Raw genomic sequence first — 25992 nt, 5'->3', positions numbered from 1 at the left:
ACATCCCCAGAGTTGATGCTGTAAATCCATATTAATGTCTAATCTCTATTAAGAAACACACAGACACTGGGGAAACTCAATAACATCGCTGCTTTAAAACAATTAATCAATTTACTCTTTTTAACAACCAGGTGTTAAATCTATTTAAACCAACATAGCGTGACTAATTATAACCCTCTGCAGTCTAGTAGTTACCATAACTCATCTCTGTCAATCATGGTCCATTCTCACCCAACCCCTTAAATTCAGGTTTCTTTCTTTATCATCCTTAGAACAAGGTACATCAAGTGCACAGATATTCATTAGTTCATATGCTGGCACTTAGCTGATAATAGTTTCACTATTAACAGTTGATATACTGGGTGGTTTTTTTTTAAAGACTGCCAGCTAAATGAATGTCTATGCAGATTTATAACCACCCTACCCCATATATACACACACAACTGATTTATGCAATCTGCAGACACAGAGAAACAAATCTCTGAGCACGTGGAAATGTCCCAGTTGTCAATATGCCATATTCTGTGACCATTCACAGCTTCACAGAGGCAAAAGGCAGAGACGCCTGATCACTTGAACAATAAGAGAATCTCTGTTATCAGCCTATGATTTATGACACACTCAAGCTGTCCCAGATTCCCCCCAGTAGAGGGCATCTGTACAATGCAAGGTAGTGAGCTCATTTTTCTCTGGTAGCTTTCAAAGAGTCAAAGAAAATGTCATTTTAAAAATGCCCAAATGCCCATCAAATGTACCTTCTATAAAGCAATATGAACCTTGCACATTTAATACCAGTAAAAGAGCATTTAATTTATAGACTTTCACTAGTTAATGTGATAGCCATTTTCAAATATATTAAAAGATTAACTTGAATGAGTACAGGGAATATTTCTATGTGAAACTGATATGCAGAGTAGAATTAAATTCAAAACATTGTGGATTCAAAAGACCATTCACAAACACAGCTGAAGAAGGTTTTCACATGTCTACCTGATCTCTGAAGGCTGAAGATTTTACTTTGATAAGAGAAAGCATCCAAAAAATGTATTCACATTTTTAAAAAAGCAGAATTTAATGTTCAGTGGAAACATCAGAATGAAGATGTATTTCCCAGCTGAAATAGAATTTAAATCTTCAGAAGACTGCAAGGCACTGAAATAACTTGAGACTTTCATTCAAAATTGCTGTTATTATTACAAAATGTTTTATAGAGTGCCATAAATTTATGTGGTGCTTTCAGGAATAAGTCATATTATCTGCCCTAAGTTAAAATGTAGGGAGTTCCATTTTATCAGGGTTCACTATTATTAGCTTCCAATGTGCTAAGATAAATCAGTTTAAGTCTAAATAGGTGGTCACTAAAACAACAAGGAGTCCGGTGGCACCTTAAAGACTAACAGATATATTTGGACATAAGCTTTCATGTGTAAAAACCCCACTTTTTCAGATGCATCACGTGGTCACCAAATTTCACAAGAACTTACAGCTAGGTACTGTGGTGTGAGTCCTCCAAGGCCTGTGAGGTTCCCCCAAGTGGCAGTGTTGAGCTGTTGCATCTGTTGTGCCAACTGCTGTTGTAAACGCCTCTGCTCCTTATCCTTTTGGGTATCAGCAAACTTCACCACTATAGGCGAAGAGCAGCCCTATGATTGGACAGATTGGAAGAGAAAGATGTTAACATCACACACATTTACATGATTCTACCTTGACATGTTCTTACCACATTTAAATACATTTGAAATAACCTGAAATTATTTCTGAAATTATGCTTATTAATTATTATTCAACTATTTTAAAAATGTGGCTCTTGAAAAATTATTAATTTCCTCTCTCTTTTCACCGAAATCCTTTCCTTCCAGATCTTTGTGTATGTTCAACAATCTGAGTGCCCCCGGAAAGACAACAGATTTTATCAATGCTCTTTAATTAAGCTTCACGGTTCATGTGTTTCAAAGATGGACTTGTCTCTTTCTTTTCTGTCTGCATTCAAGTAATAGCCAAAGACACTAATGGACATCAACAGTGCCACATGAATGAAAACAGATCTCCTATTTTTATCTAATTTTGAAACTGTTTGCTTTCAGATACAAACCTCAAGATTTTTTGTTTTAAATCTACAGAACCATGTAGCATCATAATGATTCCAGTTTACTTTTGGCAAATGGATTGGACCATTCCATGATTTGTAGAAACCATCTGTCTGAGTTTTATCCTGCTGCCCATCGTTGTAGTGTCTGAGTCCCCCTCCATCCCCTACCCACTGTCATGCTGATTTCTCTTCTATCCCCAATCCGAGAATCATGTCGGGTACTTCAGATCCAGAAATATAGCAGGATTTTAGACACAATTTACAGTGTGAAATGGGGGTTTATGTCTAACCAAACTCATCTCATGGCTACTCTCACTACACTGTGAGCTTCTTCAGAAAAGTTCCTATTCTCTATTTCTGCAAAGAGTAGCCATATTCTCTCTCTCCGAGGAACCTCACAATAGGACAATGATAGGAACATTCACAATCAACAGACAAAATGACGAAATAAGCCACAGTAATAATATCTTTTGTGTGAAGACCTCCCATCAATACCATTCCTTTAGAATTATCATCTTAGAAAATGATCACTTGAGATGTATTATTCCACCCTCAGTACCTTGCTTGTATATTTCATTGTAAAAATGTCTTTCAATTTTTCAGTGAATAAAAACTGAGATACACACTTCAGCAATTGAATAAAGATTACGGAGGAGTCCGCTTGGTATACAATTGCCTCTTCTCAGTGATTTTATACTAATATTAAAATCAAGCTATTTTATTTTTTTTTAAAAAATTGAAATATTTTTCCAGTTTAGCTAATAAAAAAAGGTAATAGCAAGCTTGTATCCCATTTCAGATTGGCTTTGGTGGTATTAGGCTAAGCGTGGTGATAGTTTACTGCTTGCTATGTGTACATACGTGAAACTCTTACGTCTGTTTTAAAGGGAATATAAATGAATTTCAAAATGACGAAATAGTATATGGCTGTTCCAGTACTCAGTTCTGCAGCTCAATACTCAGTACAACAGCTGATATCATATATATGAATGCTGAAATGCCAGTGAATTGTATAAAAACAATCTCTCTGCAATTTAGGAATCTATAATATTTTTTCCAATTTCTGCTCTTATTTCATCATTTTCAAAGGAGCAAACATTCTGAATATTGAAATCATATGTAGCAAAATGGCTCTATATGAGAAAAATGTTGCTATTTATTCCATGTTAACAAATTAGTGTCTCCTACTAACCCTCCATTTGAGTGATTTAAAAAAAAAATACAAAAACGAGGTAGAAAAGCAGAAAATGAGGGCAGTGATTATGGCTTTAAAAATGAGTTGCTTAAACCAGGATAGAGAATAAAAGGCAAAGAGCAATAGGAACAGTCATTATTTCCAGGAGACACTTGCTCTTCTGAACATGAACATTCGCATCATTTTGAGTCACTTTGAAAAATACGTTTTAGTCAATGATGTGTGCCAAAGAACTGAAAATAATGAAATCAGAAAAAATAACTTCAGTGGTTGAACTGAAACTTGATTGCATAACACAATCTTCCATTTTAAACGTCCTTTTTTTTCACTCATAAAACATGAAATCAAAGTGCCCAGGGGCAATATTATTTCAGAGAGTGTCCACATTTCATAGCACCTCTCAAAAGTCAACTTTTTATCGTCATAGCATTGAGATTAATAACCAAGAGGTAGGAAATGCTTTTGAATGTTGACCAGAACAATACCTTCTTTCTGTCTGGAGAGGTACCCCCCATTATGCAAGCAGCTATGGGGTATCTCTACCTCATCATTTTATGGCTGCTTTTCGTCTCCCATTCTTGATGGGAAGCACTGCCTATGTACCTTTCCTTCTGTTGGGAAGATAGAATGTGCAGACTCCTATTGGTACCATGCCATGAACTGGTGAGCTGGAAGGGCTGCTCCACCTCCCACAAAAGAGTGAGCACATCAGTTCTGCTACAGACCTGAGTCCAGCTGACATCATGATGCTCAAGTCCAGGATATTCTGAACCACTCTGTCAGTTTCAGATCATATGTATACCCTAATTATAGGTGCAGATTCTCCAACCTTTAAGGCTGTTGAGTAGTACTTTCCTCTGAGAGTAGTTATTTATCTAGGGCTAAATTGTGATACACTTCCTCACTTCAAACAGTTGGATTACCTGTGGCATAAGGTACTATTCAACATAAGGAAGTATATCACAATGGGGCTTTGTTTGAAGTATGGTACAATACTCAGCATATGAAAGGGAGAATCTGACCTTTAATGATTATTTCATTTTACAACATCCGCTGACCTGAGGGTGATTCATGTGAAACTCATTACTCTAGACCAAAAATACACTGGAACACATGGAAAATACACATCAAACCCACAGCATTATTAACAACACTTCTGTTTTATGTGGAACCAAAAAGTAGCAAAAATATAGTGACCCAAATTAATGGGGCAGTGCATGGCAGAAAAATAAAAATAAGCATTATTCCAATGAACTAAAATGTCATTTTTTATTCCATATATAGTGTCATAGTGCACAGTAAAATATATTAGGTAACAGCAGCTTCCTAGTGAAGATAATTTCAATAATTCTGATTTTTTCTCTGGCAGATTCTCATCTACCACTGTATATTCAGGGTCTATAAAAATGCATTGCACTGAAAAGAAAACACATTGATTATAAAATAAACTTAACCAAAGTCAAATGTGATGTTTGGAAAGACAGTAGCTTTGCAATGCCAATATCATTACTGGAAGAGTACTGAAAACAGTTGACATTTCCATGCACTGTCTCTTTTTTTCCCTCTGTCTTTCCCTTCACTCATTACACAAAGCAGCTCAACGACATGACGCAATAATGATTGTTTAGTACCCAGCATGCTTTGGAAGACTAGAGCATTGCAAACAAAAATTACTTGAGAAAAAAATTGAAAGGCCCTCATTTAAAAAGAATAATAATTAAAAAAAAAGAAAAGAAAAGAAGAAACAAGTGCACATAACATCAAAAATGCCAACTCCGAGAAAATCATCAGTACACAAAGATACGGTATACATAATACAGTATAACATGCACTCAAATGATTAAACTAGAAGATCCAGAAAAAGTAAAGGCTTAGTACTCTTGTGAGACCTTCTGTGCAAAATTCGGAGACCATGACATAAATCACAGACTAAAAAAGCTGAGACCACCAGATGAGCTTTGGCAATGCGATAACTATGCCGATAAGTGGATCTTACCCTGAAACTGTAGTCGCATCAGGTAAGTAAAGTTAAAGCTTTGTGTTGCTCATTATTAGAAAGCACAATGCCATTTTTAGGGAATAAAAGATTGCTGCTTGTACAGAGCCTGATGTGGCAGTGCACTGCAGCTAGCCCAGCTATTCAATGTGCTCTGACATAATTAGCATTTTTACTGGCCACATGAAGTAGGAGAAATTATATTAACTTAAAAAGAGAATCCATATGCAACCCCTCCAAAATTCACAAACATATGCACTAGGAACTTGGCACGGCCAGGTTAAAAATCTTTTTTGAGCCTTTTCCCAGGGTAGCACAAACTTCAATGTTTCAAAATCCAGTAAAGTGAGGCTTTTTTGTTTTTGTTTAAGTTAAAGGATAATTTAGTCCCCAGATATGTTTTTATTTATTTATTGATTGATTGAAATGTTTATTTTCTATTGAATGCCACTGGACCATTATAAAAGCAATGCTTGGGTTCAACCCAGAGATCTTTTTACTTATGTTTCAAGATCCTTCGGAAAAATAAATGTCACAAAAAGAAGGAGAGTGAGTTTTGTGAAAGTTTAAAATCTGTGAGATTGTCACGTGGCTGATCTTCTCCAGGAGACCATGGCTTTACCATTCACAATCATTTGCACAAAGAAAACAAAGAAAGGGCAGATGATACAGTACTGTACCTCCATGGTCTGAGACTGGTGCATGGCTTTGATTGCATTCTGTGCCATTGCCCTTGTAGAAAATGTAACAAACGCACAGCCTGTGGGAACAAGGGGACAGGGAGCAGGAAAGACAAAAAACAACAAGACAAAAGGATTGGACGCTTGTTAAACCAACACAGTCTACGAGAACGGCCACAAGACGACACTGTTCTCAGTAGTACATAAAAGTAAACAACTCCTCTAATTTATTTATCAACAGTGCTGACTTGCTAATCTGACCGTAGATGAAAGAAAAAAAAATTAGATTGGTGGGGGTGGGAGAAAAGGGTTTGGAGGTTTTTGTTTTGTTGTTGTTGAGCCACAGGGTTTGAAATAAGCAAGCCTTGTTTGTATGCTCCAAAATGTAAAGTTTGGATTGCATATTTTAATCCCTTCCAAAGCATGCATTAGCAGCTACCTGCTATTTTTTTTTAATTTATGGCTGGTTTAAAATCAACTGCTGGCATCACTGGCAATTAAGTAGAAATTTAAAGAACTCATAATGCCACTGGTAAATTTCATCAAGATGGTGTGAACACAAATAAGAATGAGGAAAACACGTATTAAATGCTTTGAAACTAAGTGCCAGAGGACCTAGTGATGCTGCCAGACCAAATTCAGTAATGCAGGTGGAATTTAAATAGTTTTTAAAAATGAATTTTTCAAATAAAAATCTTTACGAGTTTTGCTTTTTTGAAGCATACAAGCATAATTCTCTGATCGACAAAATCTATGACCTCCTTCAAATATACTGGAGCGGTGTGTGTGTGTGAATAATTGAAAACCACTTTTTCCCTTTTAAATCATAGAAAAAAAAATAGCTCAGTGCCGGAGCTGTTTCCCCCTGCCGGCCTCCCCTTTATTGCTACTCATACCAACACTGGGCATGGTGTAGGTCAAGTTTAGTAGCGCACGGTTCACTGCCCTTTTAACTAATAAAAACACAGCCTTCTGAAATTTACATTTTATTCTTCTTCATGCGCCCTTGGGCATCTTAAAGAAAAAGACTGTGAAATTAATGCAGATTCAGGCTGATTTTGTAATAATGCCATGGCACACTAAAAGCTTAGCTAAAGTAACACAGACTTATTTCACTTGTGATCTCTAATGACTTTAACAGTGCATTGATTTTCAGCTCTCTTAGCCTTGCACAGTTTGAACTTAGGTTTCAGAGAATAATTTAGTGTTCCACTCAATTTCCTCAAAACGTTATTATTATTACTGCTTAAAAGATTTCCAAATGAAGCAAATCTAAACACAGAGAGGCAGAAGCATATTGTCATTTTAGAGCTAATGCATGAAAGCTATGTTCTGGCACCAAAAATACAATATTGTTGCCCCTGTGGCCAATGGGCAAAATAAACCATTTTGCAATCCAGCAGGAAACAGATTGCTTGGTTTATGTAAATCAATTTGTGAGCCATAAAACATCTTTTCTCTTTTGATCTGTATGTACCTGGTAAGATTATCAAGTCAAGACTGTATTAACATTTTAATCAAACAACAGTAAGAGAAAGCAATGCCTGATCATTACCCAAAAGCACTACATCTAGTCATGAAAATAAAGTCAATGCATTTTTGCATCATGCGGTCATTTTTAAAAAAAAATATAAAATCCCTTGATACAAGGGAAACTAATCCACTATGCATCTTACTGATAGATTAGCATCATAAATTTTAAAGTTAGAATTATTTATGCAGATTTTACAGTAGTATTGCGCTACTTTATATATTTCTTAGATAACAGAACAGCTGATGATGTTTTTATTATTTAGACACATTATATTGCTACTACTGTTATCCAGAAAAAATTTTTGTTGAAGAAAATAATTTCACAAACATCTTTCTATAAGGCATTCTAGACAAAATGTGTAGTAGAATGGTAAATAAGCTACAGTACCTCTGCTAGACTCCATATTGATGCTGTGCACTAAAATTAAAGAGGCCCAAATTTACCATCAGTCTCAAAGTAATCTCTCTTAAAAACATTATTAATATAGGAAATAACACTAAGCGTTCTCATTTCTTATCTTGTGACTTCAATGGGGGAGAGAACAAACTATTAGAGACATATTAGGGGGAAAACATACAGAGACTTTGATAATGTTGCTTTGAATGGTCAAGGAACCGTTTCATTCACTTCCCTTGCTCTTATTATCCAGAAGCTTGTACCATAGTGACAATTACCAAGTGGAGGTTAAGAATGCAAAAGAACCATGTAAAATGTCAACAAGAATCAATAAGACACAGTTTATGCATTTATCACAATTTCTACCCAGCAGTACAGCTGTAAGTAACTTTCTGAGAAATGTTGCAATTAGCAGGTCTCAAAAGAAAATTGAAGCAGCAGACGATTAAGCTATATGGCCATATAGATGGAGCAGATTACGCCCCCCCCCACCTTACTCACTCCCTGCTCATTCCCTTTTTAACCACAAAGCTAAGTCACTGGGGGGCTTTCACTGCCAATATATGACAAAGCCTACCTCTTCACCCCCAACCCAAGTTCATTTGAAAGGCCTCTAACTGTTATGTTCAGGCATGAAACGATTTTTATAATAGTAAAATACCATACACAGAGCTATTCATTTAAAGGAAACTTGTTCCCTGTGAAGCCCATGACAAATGTGTGTGCACCCTTTGCTCTTTTCCAAGATGCTCAAAATCATCCTATAGAGCGAGGGAGGCTGAATTACATTTTCATTATGGTCTGTGGGGTCAGGGCTACAAAATTTGGTCCACATCCTACCCACAATCCACAGCAAATTTCCAACTGATAACCACTGGTCAGTTGCACATATGATTACCTGACTTGCATAAACAATTGTGGGCACAAATTAAGTGTGCAATGCACTACTAAATTATTTTAAAACCTGGCCTTTAAAGTGTCATCATTAGAATCATCACAACATTGAGATGAATGAGTTCACAACTCTTTCCAACCATTGTTTCAGGCTAAAAACAATGTTTTTATATATAGCTATATATCTATATCTCTATAAAACTTTCCTTCTGCAAAATCCAAATCTGCCATGCTGGGGATGCTGCCGTGTGAATGGTAGGGATTACTCCTTTTACATAGTGTACAATCAACCTGTAGAATTCATGGCCATGGGTGGTTATCTGAGATACATACAGACAGCTTTATAACCATTAATAACACTGTAGCTATGCATGTTAAGATAAGACTAATCAAATCTCATGCTTCAAGAAGGATTTTCACAGTCCCTCACCTCATCATATAAAACACTGTATAATTGCCTGAGGCAAGAAGCATGCTTCCTCTGAAGCATCAGCTATCGGACATTGCCAAAGGCAGCATGGTTGGACCTGATGAACCAATTGTCTGATGTGCTATGGCAAGTTCTATGCTCCTTACGTGGCCAAGCCCCTTGCCTCAGCAATTCTCTTACTACAAATAGGAGCAGTGGAGCTCAGTTGGGGGGTAGAGGGGGAAGAGGAGAGGAAAATATAGTAACAAGAACATGAAGACACAACTTTTTGTTGCCAAGACAACATGGAAATTACTTCCCCTTAAATCACCAAGTGAGTAACAACAAAAATCATTTTGTAAATGTGGCCAACCTGTAATTCACCTTGCAATTATTTGTTATCTTTACTTTCAAAATGTCAGGGATCACTAACAGAAAAGAAAGGGGGTGAATTTCACTTATTTCTGTAAGGCTGCCTTCTAACCTGCTAGAACAGATAAATGATCGACTGGAGAAAGGTTTCTTAAAGTAGTTTTCTCCTACTGAGGGAATCAGGTCGCTCTGCCACAGTACAGGTTTTGGAAACATATCTATTACACTGGTCATCTCCATTGAAAAGATATCTAAACTCAGATGTTTTGTCTTTTCTCACAATTACAACAGATTTTAGAGAGAACTGGCAAACCTATCACCAATACATCTCTAATGCCTCTCCCCTCCCAAAATCCCAGGAATCTCTGCTCCAGGACGATTTTCAAAAGCACTAAGTTTTGGCCTAATCATGCTCTCATTGAAGCCCATTTATTTAGGCCACTATTGATCTCCTTTGGAGCTGCCTCCCCAGGAGCATATGCACAGTACTCCATAAGAACCTCTGTACAACCTTGACAAGACTTGTGAACAACACAGGGTGCAGAACATTTTCAAACGTGATTTCACCTAACTAAAACTAGCTTGTTTTTCAGAGAACCCACAACTCCCAGTGAAGTCAACGCGAGCTATAAGGACTACAGAATCTATGAATCAGATCACGTTTACTTACGTGGCTAAAGGTGGAGTTAAGAATGGAAGTTCGAAAAAACTGGCTTGAATGGATTTAAACATCAAATAAAGAATCAAATTTATTTAAAAATATCTCAGTGGCTTTTTACCAATCTAGTATTTCGTGACTTAGAAGAAATTTTGAAAGCTAGACAAGAGACTGGGACACTCAATTCCCATTAAATGTTGCTTTCAAAATCTCGGCCTCTGGCTATACAGATTGGGGTCTGGTGATTGCATTTTGTCTTTCCAAATTCCAAGTTCAACTGGATAAAACATTCTTCTTCACTTCTTCTCCTAAATGACAGGGGTGTTGTGTCCAGTCGATCAGCTGCCATATTTCATCCCAGAGATGATTGTACATCAGTGACTGTTGAAGTGATCCCTGAGCGCAGCCTATTTAAATCTGTAAAGTGCTTTGGCGTCTCTGGGAAGAGAGGCACTATAGAAATAGAAGACATTGTTAAAATGGAAACTTACAAGCAATTTGGAAGAGGTCTATAAAAGGAAAGAATCTATTCATATCCAATTATTTCTGGCTGGGTTTGCACAGGAGTTTTCCGTGCCTAAGAATTCCTCTGGTTCACATATTAGTGTGTTTCATTAAACGTAAAATTTGGGCAAGTAGTATAGTGTAACCTGTACAAGGGGCCATACTAATTAGGCAACTTTCCATCTTAAGAGACCACTCCAAGGTATCCCCAAATGTACCGAGTACAATTATGCAACATATTTATTGTAAAACAGAAAATAGTTTATGGCACAGATAAGAAGGGGATGGATCACTTGATGATTACCTGGTTTGTTCATTCCTTCTGAAGCAGCTGGCATTGGCCACCGTCAGAAGACAGGTCACTGGGCTAGATCGACCATTGTTCTGATCCAGTATGGATGTTCTTATATTCTTAGATTTTTGGTATGCCCCTGGGTAGTTGCTTACTGGAGAGATTACTCTGTGTTGTTTTCTACAGATCTGCAGCCCTGAGCATCAGTGCAGAAAGCATGAGGAAGGATGGTGCAGTGATTAGGCAGTTAGCCTAGGACTTGAGAGATGGGTGCCACTCCTTGCTCTACCACAGAGTTTCTGTTTGACCTTGGGCAAGTCACTCACCTGCTCTGTGCCTCAGTTCCCCATCTATAAAAACAGAGCTGATAATATTTCCCTGTTGTGAGGCTAAATATATTAAAGATTGTGAAGTGCTTTGAGATCCACTGATGAAAAGTTCTACATCAGAGCGAAGTAATATTATTACTATCTCAGCTCAAATGAAAGAAGGTTTTGGTGAAAGAGCCCTGGAAATTGAAGCCATCTCCTTACACATATCAGAGACACAGCAAGGTAACAGCAATATGCACTTCCCACAATGCTCTGTCTATGTGCTGGAATCTTGGCCTTGATTGGCTTTATTCACCTAGAGGTAAGACGACAGGTTCAATTTCTCATTCCCATTGTAATGGCAAAAGGAAAAAAAAAAATCCTTGGGAGAAAATCCTCTGAAAATCAGAGTCCATGAAGGTGTCTCAAAGTTGGATACCCCAAATCACTAATGATGTTGGAAAACATAGGCCCCAGTAGTTGGAATTTACATAGAACCAAACTAAAGTTAGACCTACACCGAAGACCACTTTCCACTGGCAACCCGAGTGACCCACTTCTAGAAATGGAAAGTTTTGTCAGTTATTGTCCTGCTTCAAGCCAATCTTTCTAGGGAAAGAATGTTGAAAAGATGTAATGAGGGCAAATCTGATACTTAGTTTTGTCATGGAGTGGCTAGAGAAAGAAGCTCGGGGTCTTGGTGCCTCAGTTCTATTTCCCCTCTTCTACTGACTTCCTATACAGCCTTAAGGAGATCATTTAAAATGACAGTGTGTTGAAAAGACATTCCCCCCTCATGAAACATTTGGAACTCAAAATTGTCATTTGAAATCTTTCATGGGAAAAGTTTGATTAGAATTTTCAAGTTTGATTCAAATCAAACATTTCCCTTGATTCAGTTTTTGATTTTTTTTTAAATTTCAAATGTTTGTTTGTGCCCTTCTCTCTTAATTTTCTGTTTTGACACTGAATGCGACAGCATGAATAAGGTTTAGGTTTTTTTGGCCCCCATTCCCCACTCCCACATGCTTTTTCCTCCTAATTTATCAAAACTTCTCCAACTTTTGAAAAGTTACATGGTGGCAAAAGGACAAATGAAACTGTAACCTTGCCAGAGTTGTCAACAACCTGAAAAATGGCAGAGTGGCAAAGCTGTAGTATAAAGGGCTTTGAAATCCTCATATAAAAGGAACTATCAAAGCCCCCCTTCAAGAAGCTGAACATATAGTCTCAATAGTGTTGTCTCCCACCCCATGTAGACTGAGGCTATGTCTACACTGTAATTAAAAACCTGCAGCTGGTCCAGGCCTGCTGACTCAGGCTCGCAGGGATCTGGTTAAGGGGTTGTTCAACTGAAGTGTAGACATTTGGGCTCAGGCTGGAGCCCAAGATCTAGGACCCTGTGAGGGGAAAGGTCCCAGAGCTCAGGCTGCAGCCCCAGCCTGAATGTTTACACCAAAACCAAACAGTACCTTGAGCCAGAGCCCCGTGAGCTCAAGTCAGCTAGCATGGGCCAAGCCACAGGTGTCTATCTGCCGTGCAGAAATACCCTTAGGAGTACCAGGCTAGCCATAAACCCAGATCACCTTCAGGGGTGGCTCATTATGTTACTTCAGCCTTGCAAAGCTGCTCTGAACATCAGTCAGAAAATCTCCTGTTCCAGGCACAGAAACTAGTCACCTGTTCTTTACCATAAGTCAAGGTGGCCAGCCTGTGGCTCTGGAGCTGCATGTGACTCTTCAGAGGTTAATATGTGTCTCCTTGCATAGGCGCTACAGATGCTAACCTTCCAGTGTGCTGAGGGGTGCTCACTGCTCAACCCCCTGCTCTGCCCCAGGTCCTGCCACCACTCCACCCCTTCCCCCAAGGTCCCTGCCCTTTCCCCTGAGCCTGCCATGCCCTCGCTCCACCCCCTCCCTGCCAGAGCCTCGCTGCGCACTGAAAACAGCTTTTGTGGCGGGCGGGAGCTGGGGAGGGAAGAAGAGGCATTGATTGGCAGGGCTGCCAGCAAGCGAGAGGCGCTGGGGCGGGTTAGTGGATGGGGGGCTGCTGGCATTCACTGTGGCTCTTTGGCAATGTTCACTGGTAAATTCTGGCTCCTTCTCAGGCTGAGGTTGGCCACCCCTGCCAATAAGTGATAATGTAAAAAATGAGCAATGATATTTTGCCCTTTTTTTTCTTCTTTAAACACACAAATGAACAATTCCTACTTTCTGCAGATGAATGGAATTTTGCAAAGCTGAATTTCTGCCTGACCAGGGGCTAATTCCGACACCATTCCTATCTGTTCTTTAAAACAGACAATCCCTATTACCAGATTTTTAACAGGACTCTAAGCATGCACTTGCCTGACTTGCTTAATATTGTCATGTTGAAATCAGACAAACAAGACTTTAAAAGCTGTGGCAATATGCATTTAGAGACCTTATCAAATGCACATTTTAGATCTAATTGTCTTTACACATACTTAGCAGGTTTGTTCAATGCATATTGTTGACCCAATTGACTACAGTGTCTGTTATATAAATCTGTACTTAGCAATACATCTCTGTAAGTTGCTATACGGAGCTCCTGTGATAAGGATAAGAGGATTTTATTATTATTATTATTGACTAATACTACTTAGCAGTAATATAGTGATTTTGACCTACTGATCTCAAAGCACTTTACAAAGGTACAGTAGACCCTCAGCATTATGAACACTAGCATTACAAACTGACCAGTTGACCACACACCTCATTTGGAACTGGAAGTACGCAATCAGGCAGCAGCAGAGACAAAAACAAATACAGTACCATACCATGCTGAAGGTAAACTACTAAAAAATAAAGGAAATTTTTAAAAAAATTTGACACAGTAAGGAAACTGTGCTTGTTTCATTTAAATTAAGGTTAAAAGCAACATTTTTCTTCCATGTAATAAAATTTCAAAGCTGTATTAAGCCAATGTTCAGTTGTAAACTTTTGAAAGAACAATCATAACATTTTATTCAGTTACAAACACTTCAGAGTAATGAATAACCTCCATTTCCAAGGTGTTCGTAACTTTGAGGTTCTACTATAAATGGGAAAACTGAGGCACAAGAAGAGCTTAAGTGAGTCTCCTGGGGTCACACAGCAAGTCAGCAGCAGAGCTGGGAATCAAACTCAGGTTCTTTGGGCTACCATTTGCATGTTCCATCCACAAGCTGACAGCTGTCTGTGTTGGCAGTAATGTTCTGGTAGACAGATCACAGGACTAGGAGCCAGGAGATTTGGGTTTCTTTAAAAAGTTCAGAGATTTCTGGAAACCCTTTTCAACAAGTGATTCAAAACCTTAATCATTCCAGTCAGTTCACTTTTGCTTTCACGTGACAATGGGGTGAAGTGCAGGACATCAACAATGGGAATTTTTTAAAAAGTGGTTTAAGCTGGAGGCTGAATCCCTCTACCTGTAGAACAGATACAGGAAAGGCATTGGCAAGATTCCCTATGCAGTCATATGAATCTGAGCTGTAATAGTGAGAAAATAGGACAGTCTCCATACCCCTCAGTCCTCAGGTTCACTGCTTAGACAGTCAGTTGTGTTTTCTTATTCTTAAACAGACATCCACCAACTGGGAACTGTGCTCCCCATCAACTCTCTAACTTCACATGGACTATAAAACAGCCATCAGATGGTAATGACTTTTGGCCACCATCTACTCACTGTACCTACGTTGCAGCCAAACCAGGTACAGATGGAAAAAACAAACCATTTTTCAGTTGCAGGAGCAAAGATCAGTGGGAATAAAGTGACTAAATGGAGACATTAGAAAGGTCATTTAAAATACATTGCTCCATCACTGAAACGTTGTATGATGTCTTTAGGCTACTTTTACACGAGTTTCAAACAGCTGGCAATACAAATTTGGAGTGGAAATGTGGAAGGACCTTTATCTACAGTGGCAGAATAGGTGTGACTTTATTAGACCCATATCTACTCTTGGCTTGAAACTACACTATCAACAACCAGTTCAACCTCTCTGTCTCCTTATCTAAGCACCTATAATCACACTCATCACAGAGTGTTACATTTTCCTTTACCATTGTCGACAGGGATTCTTTTTCCTATTCAAACTGTGAGGTAATCCTAGGTCTACCCTACAACATTATAGTCTAACATTGCTATACTAGCAACAAAAGTGTTGCTACTCTTCTGTAAGCAGGTTCCAAAAGTTGACTGAAAGCTTTCATTCCTTACTAAGAGAAAAATAACAGCTTTCTGCCTATCACTCTAGTCAGTAGCTGTCCTTTGGAACTGAGAATTCACATCTGTTAATATTAAAGATTCCTTCCCTAACACATTTTACATAGCTCCAAAGTTTGCATAAATACCACTAGATGTATTTTTTCATGCTCTTTATTTCTGAGGTATCACGATATGCTAATTTTTAAGGCAAGCTGATTGAGAAGAAGATGAAATAGTTGGGGTGTGGGCTCTTACACATGAGAAGAAAGATGGCCTGGGGAATTTAACATACTGGAAATAGTAATGTGAATGAGAATCCATTTAAATGTTGGAACTTGTTACAGGATTTAATTGTATTAGTTTTCCTTCTATTTTTAAAGAATTTGATTTTGGTTCTATGCCACGCAACAGTCCTCCCACCCAAAGCTGTCCTGCAACACTTCAGTTCAGTTCTTCAACACTCAGCACTTTCCCAGTGCTTGGTTTTCTCTCTTGATCTGATGGTTTTGTGATGTTGACAAACATCTGCCTGGAAACTGGGCTGTAGCATGGGTGTAGAAAGCAATTCAAGTTTAACAGGCAGGAAACAAAAGAGCCTAGTATCATATTATTGTGAGTGACTGTGAGAATAAACTCAAATATTAGAGAAGCTATAGCTCCGCTAAGCCAATACATCCCAATACCTGTTTGAGTGTGACATACCTGGAACACGCTCTTTGGTCTCCAAAGGTGAAAGCCTTCTACATTAACTTTAAACTACAACAACATCTACTCAATGGGCTACACTTGCAATACTCAATCAATTTGCAACTGGCGATAGCAATTGCCTCCTATTGAGGAATAAAAATACTCCCATTCTACCCTTTTCTGTAGGCTCTCGTGATCTGGGATTATGATGGAAAACCTCTCTTGAACAAGAGTTGGGGAATACTTGGATATCCACTAACTGGCTTCCTCTCCTAAATTATGCAGAGGAGTCAAAAAACTCTTATAAGACTCAAAGACTTGATTCTCTAGTTTATAATCTAGTCTAAATATTTAAATAGTTATCCAGCAACTCCCCACTGCAGGTTTATTTTCCTGTGGCCAAGATTTAAAAAATAAATAAAAAGAATATCTAAAGTTAGACTTCTAAGCCAGGATCATGCAACTTCTTGCCAGTCATGCAGCTGTGGGATGAGAGTCTAAGTCCATATAATTGTAGGCCCTGATTTTCCTCGGCCAACTCTCATAAACAGAACATATAGTTTTCCATTAATTTACAGACCATTTTTTCAGTGACTGATTTTTTTTATCCTTATTTACATGGAGATGGTACGGCCCCTGCTTTCCACCTTCATAGACGACCTACTGACACCCAGTTCCGAACCTATTCTGCTGGACTTTATATCCATTGTGGACAAACTGCTGCTCAGAATAATTTTTTAAAAAAACCACAAGTGGCTGCACATATAGAAACCAAAATCTAAAAGAAACAATATGCTTCAGAAGTTAAAAAAACCCACAAATTATTCTGTGTTTTGAAAATGTAATAAAATGCATAAACTGTGATTCCTATGTACTTTTTCATGTTTAGAGGGGGAAAAATATCCAAAACAGAATGATTGAGTTGTGCTTCTCCTTAATAAAATTAACAATCCCACATTTTAGAGTATTTTTTACTCCCTGTGTCTTAAAATTGTGGTAGCTGATATTATGGCACTGTTCCCCTAAGGCAGACAAGCTTGCCCTGATCCTCTTCCCAATTCAATTCCATATGTCATTAGCTGGTGGGAAGGATTGTTCTGTCTGAGTAATTCCAGGTCAATACAACAAAGGCTTAATATGCAGCAGGGGTCATTGATATAGATCTGCTTTTCTTTTTATTATATATTTCCAAGAGCCTTTTCCAGGTACAAAATGCTATATGCTGCATATCTAACGAGGTGGAGGAGAGGGGTGATCAGGTATCAAAGTCTGCATTGCACTTAATTTCCAACACAATAAAGTAGGAGTCTGGCATGTGGTCCAGAACTCGGGTCTTTCATATGACTGCACTATGCACAATGTTTGGCACGCCTGCGCTGGCTCTAATTGGACCTAGGGACTTGAGCTAAGAAAGCTCCCTTTATGAGCTCTGTCTGGGCAAAACTCTATGAGTTAACCCCTTTATTCCAGAGGCAATACAGAGCCACATTTTACAAATGGTTACAAAGAATGCGGGGGTAGACAGATACTATAGCATGGACCAGTTTGCATGGCCTCAGGTGCCATAAACTAGTTATTTGTTTTCCCTGATACAAAATACGAGTATTTGTGTTTGTGTGTGTGTGTGTGTGTGTTGAGGGGGGGTGACTTTGATTTTGTGGTAGGGAAAATAGGAGATGTCAGAGTTCAACGGTACCTTTTCAATCTGACAAACAGCGCGATAACACAAGTTAATATGTTGGCACTGAGACCTTTCTGACATTTGAAATAAAAGGTGATAATTTCAGTCACTGTGAAAAGTTCACGTGGGTAACTCCGTCATGTGGGACATATTACAGTGTAGCCTCTCGCTGCAGACAGTGGCTACATCTACCCTGACTGTGACATATAGCTCCAATTAGCACTTAAGGAAAGAGACTTTCTGCACACTCACCTCGGCTCAGCCCATCGGGTCCCCTAAGAATTCGGCATTCTTCTATCTGGCCGAATGGAGAAAACATCACCCTGATATCATTCTCATTACACTTCTTCGAAACCATTCCTATGAACAATTTTCTGTCTTCCACAGCTAGAAGATAAAAATAATGAATGAGCAAAGGCCATTTCATCTTTTTCCTGTGATCAATGCTTCATTACCACATCAAACCAAGCTCCAGTCATGTGAGTCTGGCTCTGCAACTGAAAACAAGTCCTAAGGCAAACATTTTATATTTTCAACCCTTCCCCCTCTTCCTCCCTGAATCTCTCTCTCTCTCTTTCTTTTTGTGGGTGCTATTGTCATATTACTTGCATGAATAAGACATTTTTCATACCCTTCCCCATCATGATTTCTAAGGGAAAGAATCATCCTGTGTCAGAGACTTAAGATATTTTTGCATAGATTCTAATTTGAATATGTTCCCTCTCTCTCCTCCACCCCATCTCCCAAATGCATGAAAGGAAGCAAGACAGGCAGTGGGTGGCGGTGGTGATGCAAAGTGCACATAATAAAATGAGTTAATGAAAAATACTCCGCAAAAACATTCTTATATGGAAAGGATCCTAGCTTTCCATTTCAACCAGCTGTAATGCATGGCACTCAGAAGCAGGTTTGTAGTGACTGCAATGGAAAGAATAATGCATTAAATTTTCCTCTCTTTTCCCATAATGACACAGTAGTCTCTCTTCAAACGGACACAATGTATGTTCCACGGCAGCACTTCAACAAGGGGAGTGCATATTACTTTCCAAAAGCCAAATCTTTTGACTGGTAATGATGTTGAGTTTGCAAGAATACAACAGGCACTTTGCCAAAGATATCGGTAGATTATCTCCTTTTTATATCGTCCACACGGCCAGCATAAAATTGGTTGTTCTAGCTGGGTGTGTATGCTGGCTCTGAAGTTTAACAAAAGCTTAACCATATGCTGGTATCAAAGATGGTATAAACTGCAATAACCCCACTCCGATCTGGAAGACTTAATGCTAACTAACAATCTCCCCTATATTAAAAAAAAAATCTAAGGGCTTATTATATGGTACATATAATGCTCCTTTCTTCTGCTATTGAAATGGCATGCAAATCCAATTCACTGTTAATGAGCAGACTGCCAGAATTTTGCAGGAAGCAAAGACAGACGGAAAGCTTTATTCCAGAGTATCTGTGGTGCACTTATTTATTTCTATTGTGCAAATTATTTTTTAATGAAGTATTTTCATTTCTGTGCTTATGAAAAATGAATCTTCCTTTGCACCCTGACCCACCCTGCATGTATTAGCATGTGTTTGTCAAACAGAATAAATTGCAGCTGAGAAGGAAGAAACCTATATATTTTCATGGGATTTTACTGGTATTGACACTTTTAGTGCTCTTAACATAATTTCAGTGATAAAAACAGAGGCTAATGTTTATTGAAGACAGAAGGGGTATTTGGAGTAATTTGTTTTTTAACTGGGTAGTACTTCTTTACTGAATGGTTAAGAAAGGCATTCTGCTATTTTACACAAGCAAGCATAGAGAAAATGCATTTTCCAGAACCCCAAAAACTAATGGAAATGCTTTTATTTTTTTAAAATTTTATTTTTTTTAAAAGAGAATTTAGATGTAGGTTGGGTCCATGATAGTGCTTGATAGGACATGACTGTTTTACCATTTATTGCATCTATGATTACATATATTAATCATTTCTTCATCCTTTATAAGCAGAACCAGAATATAAAGTGCAACCCATATTTTTTATAGGTATTTGTACTATCAACACCCATTTTACAGATGCTGAAACTGAGACACACAGAAGTCACGTGGCCTGTCTAGAGCCACATGATGATTGAGCTCCCAGCTCCACGCTCAATCCTACAGCCCGACACTGCCTAAGCCAATTAAGCAACTGCACTCTAGCCCCAAAGGGTTTCCCATTTGCTCCTGCTTACAGGGAAGGGTGAAGACTTTATCTTCCAGTAGAAGATAAAAAAATAAGGGACCTTAATGGATTCAGGGGATCTCTTCCTCCAGCCTATAAAGAAAAGCGGAAGATGCTACTCTGACAAAGAGCCACTTAACTTCCCCTCCCCCAAAGTCAAATGCTAAGATGTTTGTTAATTTTCCAGACACTAGCAGATGACAAACTCCCTACTGGGTCCTTCACTTTCACTAGTAAATCTACAAATATGCCATTTAACTAAAATGATTTTTGCAGGTTTGCAGCTGGACGGTGATTTTATAGTAAATTAAACACCCAGCTCCCGTGTACTGTATATCTTCAAAATGCACATTTCAAGGAAAATGCTCAGTGTACAGAAGACATATTGGTAGGATGACACGCCTCATATCCAATGCTGTTTGGTACTGCTGATCGGTGGTAAACTTTAAGAAATTTGTAATTTTATCTTGGCTAAATGCCTAACCACACAGAATGTTTAAAGGAGCACTGCCAAGATGAAGGCGCCTATGCAGTTTTTACTCTGTTGTAAGGCATGATATCAATTTAAAATAATACAATATACTTTCATGCAGAGAAAGGCATGATCTATTCCTATCAGCATAGGATGGGAGCCACAAATTCCTGGGTTCTTACACTGATTATCTCTGTGTTCTTGGGCAAGTTACTTAACCTCTCTGTCTTTCCAGTATAAACAAGAAGTGTTGTGGGGATTGATAGTTAAAGTGCTGTGAGGACTACAGGTCAAATACACACAAACAATTTGGCAGGGGAATGGGGTTCTCTACAGTAAAAATTGAGGCAGCTCACATATTTTGTCCATGTGGCTGGCAGTTTCACACTTTACCCAAGGGTTGCCAACTTTCTATTGGCACAAAACCTAACACCCTATCCCTGCCCCTTCCTCTAGGACCTGCCCCTGCTCTCTATATTCCCCCTCCCTCAGTGGCTTGCTCCTCCCCACCCTCACTCATTTTCACTGGGCTGGGGCAGGGTTGCGGGAGGGGGTGAGGGCTCCAAATGGGGGTGCGGGCTCTGGGGTGGGGCTAGAAATGTTGCAAGGAGTTGGAGTGTGGGAGGGGGTGAGGGCTCTAGCTGGAGATGAGGGGTTGAAGTGCAGGAGGGAGCTCCAGGCTGGGGGGGTGGGGCTGAGAGACTCAGAATGTGGGAGAGGGCTGCAGGTTGAGGCAGCAGAGTTTGGGGTGTGGGAGGGGTGAGGGCTCTGGGCTGGGGGTGCTGGCTCTGGGGTGGGGCCGGGGATGAGGAGTTTGGCATGCAGGAGTGAGTTCCAGGCTGAGGTCGAGGGATTTGGAGTATGGGGGAGGGGCTGGGGTGCGGGAGGGGATGAGAGTTCTGGTGTGGGGCTGGGGATGAGGAGTTTGGGTTCAGTAGGGGGCTCCAAGTTTGGAGGGGGCTCAGGGCTGGGGCATGGGCTTACCTCAGGTGGCTCCTGGTCAGCGATGCTAAGGCAGGCTACCTACCTGTCCTGGCTCCATGCTGCGCCCTGGAAGCAGCCAGCAGGTCCGGTTTCTAAGCAGGGTGCCAGGGGCAGGACTACACAGCACGTGCTGGTCTTGCCTGCAGGCACCCCCCTTGCCAGCTCAGAGCCGGTGCTTGGGGCAGAGGCAGCACGTGGAGCCCGGTAGCCCCCTACCTAGGAGCTGGACCTGCTGGTCATTTCCAGGGTGCAGTTCGGTGCCCCAGGACAGGACTTTTAATGGCCTGGTCAGCGGTGCTGCCTGGAGCTGCCAGGTCCCTTTTCTACCGGGTGTTCCAGTTGAAAACCAGACACCTAGTCACCCCACTTTAACCATTAGAGGTTGCTGTGCCACATACAGGGCCACCTGGGGGGGGGGCAAGTGGGGCAATTTGCCCCATGCCCCAGGCCCTGCAGGGACCCCCACAAGAATATAGTATTTTATAGTATTGCAACTTTTTTTATGGAAGAGGCCCCCAAAATTGCTTTGCCCCAGGCCCCCTGAATCCTCTGGGCAGCCCTGGCCACATATGTTACAGGATAGCAGGTGCTCAGAGTTGAGCAGAGCCCCAGAAATGGTGCACACAGCGGGCAGGGCCTGTAACCGAGGGTGGGGAGGGAGTGTGGGGAACAAGCGAGGCAGCCACCCATGGCTTAAAGCCCTGGGAGCGGAGAAATAACTAAAAAAAATGGTAGGGGGTGCAAATATGCTTGCTTACCCCAGGTGCTAAAATGTCTAGTTGCGGCACTGACCATGGGACCAAGCCTCCTTCCTCTGATCTTGACAGCAGTGCCCTCACCTCCCACCACAGTTCAGGAAAGTGCAGAGTTAATAGAGATAAGACCCCAGAGGAAGCCCCATCCCATGCAGGTTAGAGACAGGAGCTCCCATCCATCCCATGCAGGGGTGGACAGGAGCAGTTCAAAATTCAGAGGACAGATAAAAAAAGCACGATTTATTTGTTTAAATCACTTTTTTGGGGGAGGAATTCGTTCTGATGCATGGATTTTGGACTCAGTACTGCTGTCCGGCTGCTTTGCACTACTTTGCCAATGTAAAGCAGATGCAACTTGATATATAACCAGCCAGTTAACAAATGTATGGATGCTTTGCACTGCCGGAGCAGGACAAAGCAGCTAGAGAGTATCAGTGAATCAAGCCCTGTAAATGTACATTGGACTCAATCTTGAAGCTTTGTCTGCCTAGGTGGAGCCCTTGAGGAGTCCCCTTGAAGTCACTGCATTGCAGTAGAAAGGCATTTTTAGTGTCTTATTTTTACACTTCATTCAGTTTGCATGGACAGTGAAAATTGACTAATCTTTTTTCACTTCTCTGTTCCCAGTCCATCATTTCAGTTATGGATTCTCATATGTTAAAACCAAGGGGCTGTATTTGGGATCACAGCACTACAGGAGAATGTTTAAACAATTAAGAAATGAAAAATGCTATTAAGGGTTGCTAACTTCTCTCTTTCTTTCCTGAAGCTAAAATTCTATCGTGAAAATACATGACAGTGTCCCCTTAAGTGACTGAAACTATCATATTTAAACATATCTAGAACACTGTTTCCTTCTCAGAATAAGTTGTCCTCTCCTTTAAGCCAATCAAGTAACGGTTAATTATTTAAGTACAAATGTTTTTTGCCCCTGGAGGGAAAGAAAAAAGATTTTTTTATCCTTATTTGTAAGATGGCGAAAAACCTAGTGTACAATCTGTCAAAGTCACACCTGGATCTGGAACTGCTTGAATTAATTAACAACTTTTCTATGTGTTGGTGCTGGCATATGGCATTTAATTACTGCTTCCAAATCGGCAAGTTTCTCCACTTAGGATTTCAAAACCATTTCTTCACCCTTTCAGTGAATCAGAAAGTAAGTACAGGATAATGCAATGGAGAATTTTTCTTGGTTTCCCCGAAGTCTTGGCATTTTATAAAAATGGTCATATACTATCCTCGGGATATCTGTCCTGAGGTCCGTCATCAATGAGAGATGTACAGGAGGACAGACTAGAAGATATAATGGTCTCTTCTGGCCTCAAACTCTATGAATTTATGAGCACTGTATATTGCATACTTCATCTTTTCAAAGGAAGAACTTTTAGGGAGGATAAGTTTATCAGCTAATTATTTTAAGTATCCTCCAGTGAAAGAAATTCATTAGCACTAAGGATACTGCTCCATTTGCTCTAGCTGCAGAAGGCCCTGGGTAATATGAAACTGATTACATTTTGCTGCATCTGCATAGGAGGAGATAGGACCTGAAGGCCAGTGTACGGTCATGCTCTGCAGAGGCCCACCTTCACCCTTCATACAGAGGGGTGGAGAGCAAGTCTGGATGCTGCTACCCATATTCACCAGCCATTCTACCCTGCATAGGGGCACACAAAGGCTGAAAATGCCCTCAGACTGTAGAAGTGGCGAGGTGCTGCTCCACAGCTATTCCATAACCAGGCATGTGCGGGAGATGTCTGTACCACATCACTCCTATAGAGGTCTCTGACTCAAACTTGGCTTCTGGAGGTTGATATGAGGATAAGTCAGCAGAGGATTGGCTCCTAACTGACAAATAAAGCACAAGGGGGGGTGTCAGAGTTCAGGGCCACTTCATGCAAGTGCCCACAAGTCTGGTCGCTCATCCAAACCCTCTGGCATCTGAAAGTCTCACAAGAAGCATGTGTGAAAGTTACTGTGCTTTCTGTTTCCAGTTGGGGCAGAAATTCCCTTCCCATAACATTTTGGCACTTCAAGTCAAGCCCTGGAATTCAGAAGTGAGGAATTGTTTTTTAAAAAAGGACACTAAACAGAACATTGCAAAGCCGTCACACAAATTTTAGTTTTGAGTCCAGAACTGGGCAAACTGTTATCAGATCAGATCATCCAGCTTAATAGGATTTTCAATACTGTCACTCAGCAAATACTGAGTCTTAGAAATCCTGTAAAATTACCAAGGGAACATCAGCGCTCATATCAAGCTTCATTGGGTTTCATCAGCTCTACAGAGAGGTTGGTAAACTCAAGAGAACTTCAGTTTGTGCTTGCTATAGTTCTTTTATGTCTATCTATGAGCTACTTGGAACTTTTGGTCAACAGGAGTCTTCAAGCTTTTTGAACTTTTAGAAGTTCCAGTTACCAATAAAACCTAGTTCAGTTCTGATGCATCGCTTCCCATGGTGAGAGAACAAGAACTCCCCACAAATGCTCAAACACTACCCATCACAAAGACCAACCCACCTTGGTTAGCTCTTTATCTCTTCCCTAGACCTCTCTCTCCTCCTCCAGAGCTCTTTTCACCCTGCATACCCTGCTGATGGCATACTGTTTCCTTCCAGTGTGCCATTGGCACAGACACATGTCCTTCTTTAGCTGCTGGCACAGTGGCACCCGGAAAACTGATACCAGCTGTTCCTCTGAATTGCACCACTCTGCCTCCCCAAGCTACCAAACCTGTAGCTCACCTCCCACACCCAGGCTCTGATCCCACTTCCTGTATCTCTAAGGCGCTAAGCTACATTTATCACCGTAGCAGTAGCTTTCCTCTCCAGCTTCAAACAACAAAGAGTTCTCAACATTCTAAATGTGCATGTGAAAATTAAACATTGTTTGCTTTTCTTCAGAAGATTAATCTAAAGGAGGCCATTCCACCTGCTTACTTTCCTTTGGTCAGTTGCGACTTCTGTGCCTTCTCCCAAAATCTGGAAAACTTTTGGAGGAAAAAAAAAGCAACTTAGCTGTATTTAGTGCTGGTGAAAGGTGTTGGAGAATGCCTTGGAGAGCAAGGCATTTTATGCATGGCACTGGTTCAGGCATTGCAAAATTCCCTACAGTGCTTCGCCAATGTGCTTGAGTCATGTTCTGGGAGAACACGGTCTAGGGATGAGGGGGTTCATTTTTGGTCAATTCTCTACTGCACTTCTATTCTGTCCATGAGATTTTAGAGTGAAATTTACCCTATGTAGAAGGGCACATAGAAGGCTTATGTTGGACTTCATTAGTTCATAGGGTCTTACGTAGTACCCTTGCAGAGGAGAAAAAAAAAATCGGCCATTGAAAGCATGATCAATACTTGAGGTGGAATCCTGGTCCTCGTGAAGTCAGTGACAAAACTCCCAGTGACTTCAATGGGGCTAGGATTTCACTCAGTTTGCATACTCAGACTACTTGGCCTTTCTGCTGAGCACCCAGACAAGGGTGACGACTTTGTGCTAGTGGTGAGTGCTTTTTCGGTTTATGTTGATGTAAGCAGAGTCAGGATGAGCTGTACCCTGACATCTGGTGGTGAAGTATGGGAAGTGTGGAAAGAATGTCTGGAATGCAAAATCTCAAATATTTGCATAGGCTCGCCTAACCCATCCCAGACTGCCGAGCTGTGG

At 40.2% G+C, this 25992-nt stretch overlaps 1 protein-coding gene across 13 annotated transcripts in view; it reads right to left on the bottom strand.

The window, feature by feature from the left end:
* The window catches only part of CELF2 (CUGBP Elav-like family member 2), a 703635-nt gene that overhangs the window by 58838 nt on the left and 618805 nt on the right, over window positions 1-25992 (bottom strand). For 10 of the 13 annotated variants that reach the window (XM_075064174.1, XM_075064147.1, XM_075064171.1 and 7 more), the window contains 4 exons: window positions 18160-18294; window positions 7882-7911; window positions 5961-6040; window positions 1485-1643 (listed from right to left, as the gene is read on the bottom strand). In XM_075064174.1, the coding sequence (XP_074920275.1) occupies window positions 1485-1643; window positions 5961-6040; window positions 7882-7911; window positions 18160-18294 (404 nt within the window). The remainder of the gene's footprint in view (window positions 1-1484; window positions 1644-5960; window positions 6041-7881; window positions 7912-18159; window positions 18295-25992) is intronic. The other 3 variants (XM_075064162.1, XM_075064149.1, XM_075064165.1) reach the window with 1 other exon arrangement.

The sequence above is a fragment of the Chelonoidis abingdonii genome, chromosome 1 (assembly GCF_003597395.2).
Source record: "Chelonoidis abingdonii isolate Lonesome George chromosome 1, CheloAbing_2.0, whole genome shotgun sequence".
Lineage (NCBI taxonomy): Eukaryota > Metazoa > Chordata > Testudines > Testudinidae > Chelonoidis > Chelonoidis abingdonii.
This window is presented reverse-complemented; position numbering and strand designations above follow the sequence as displayed.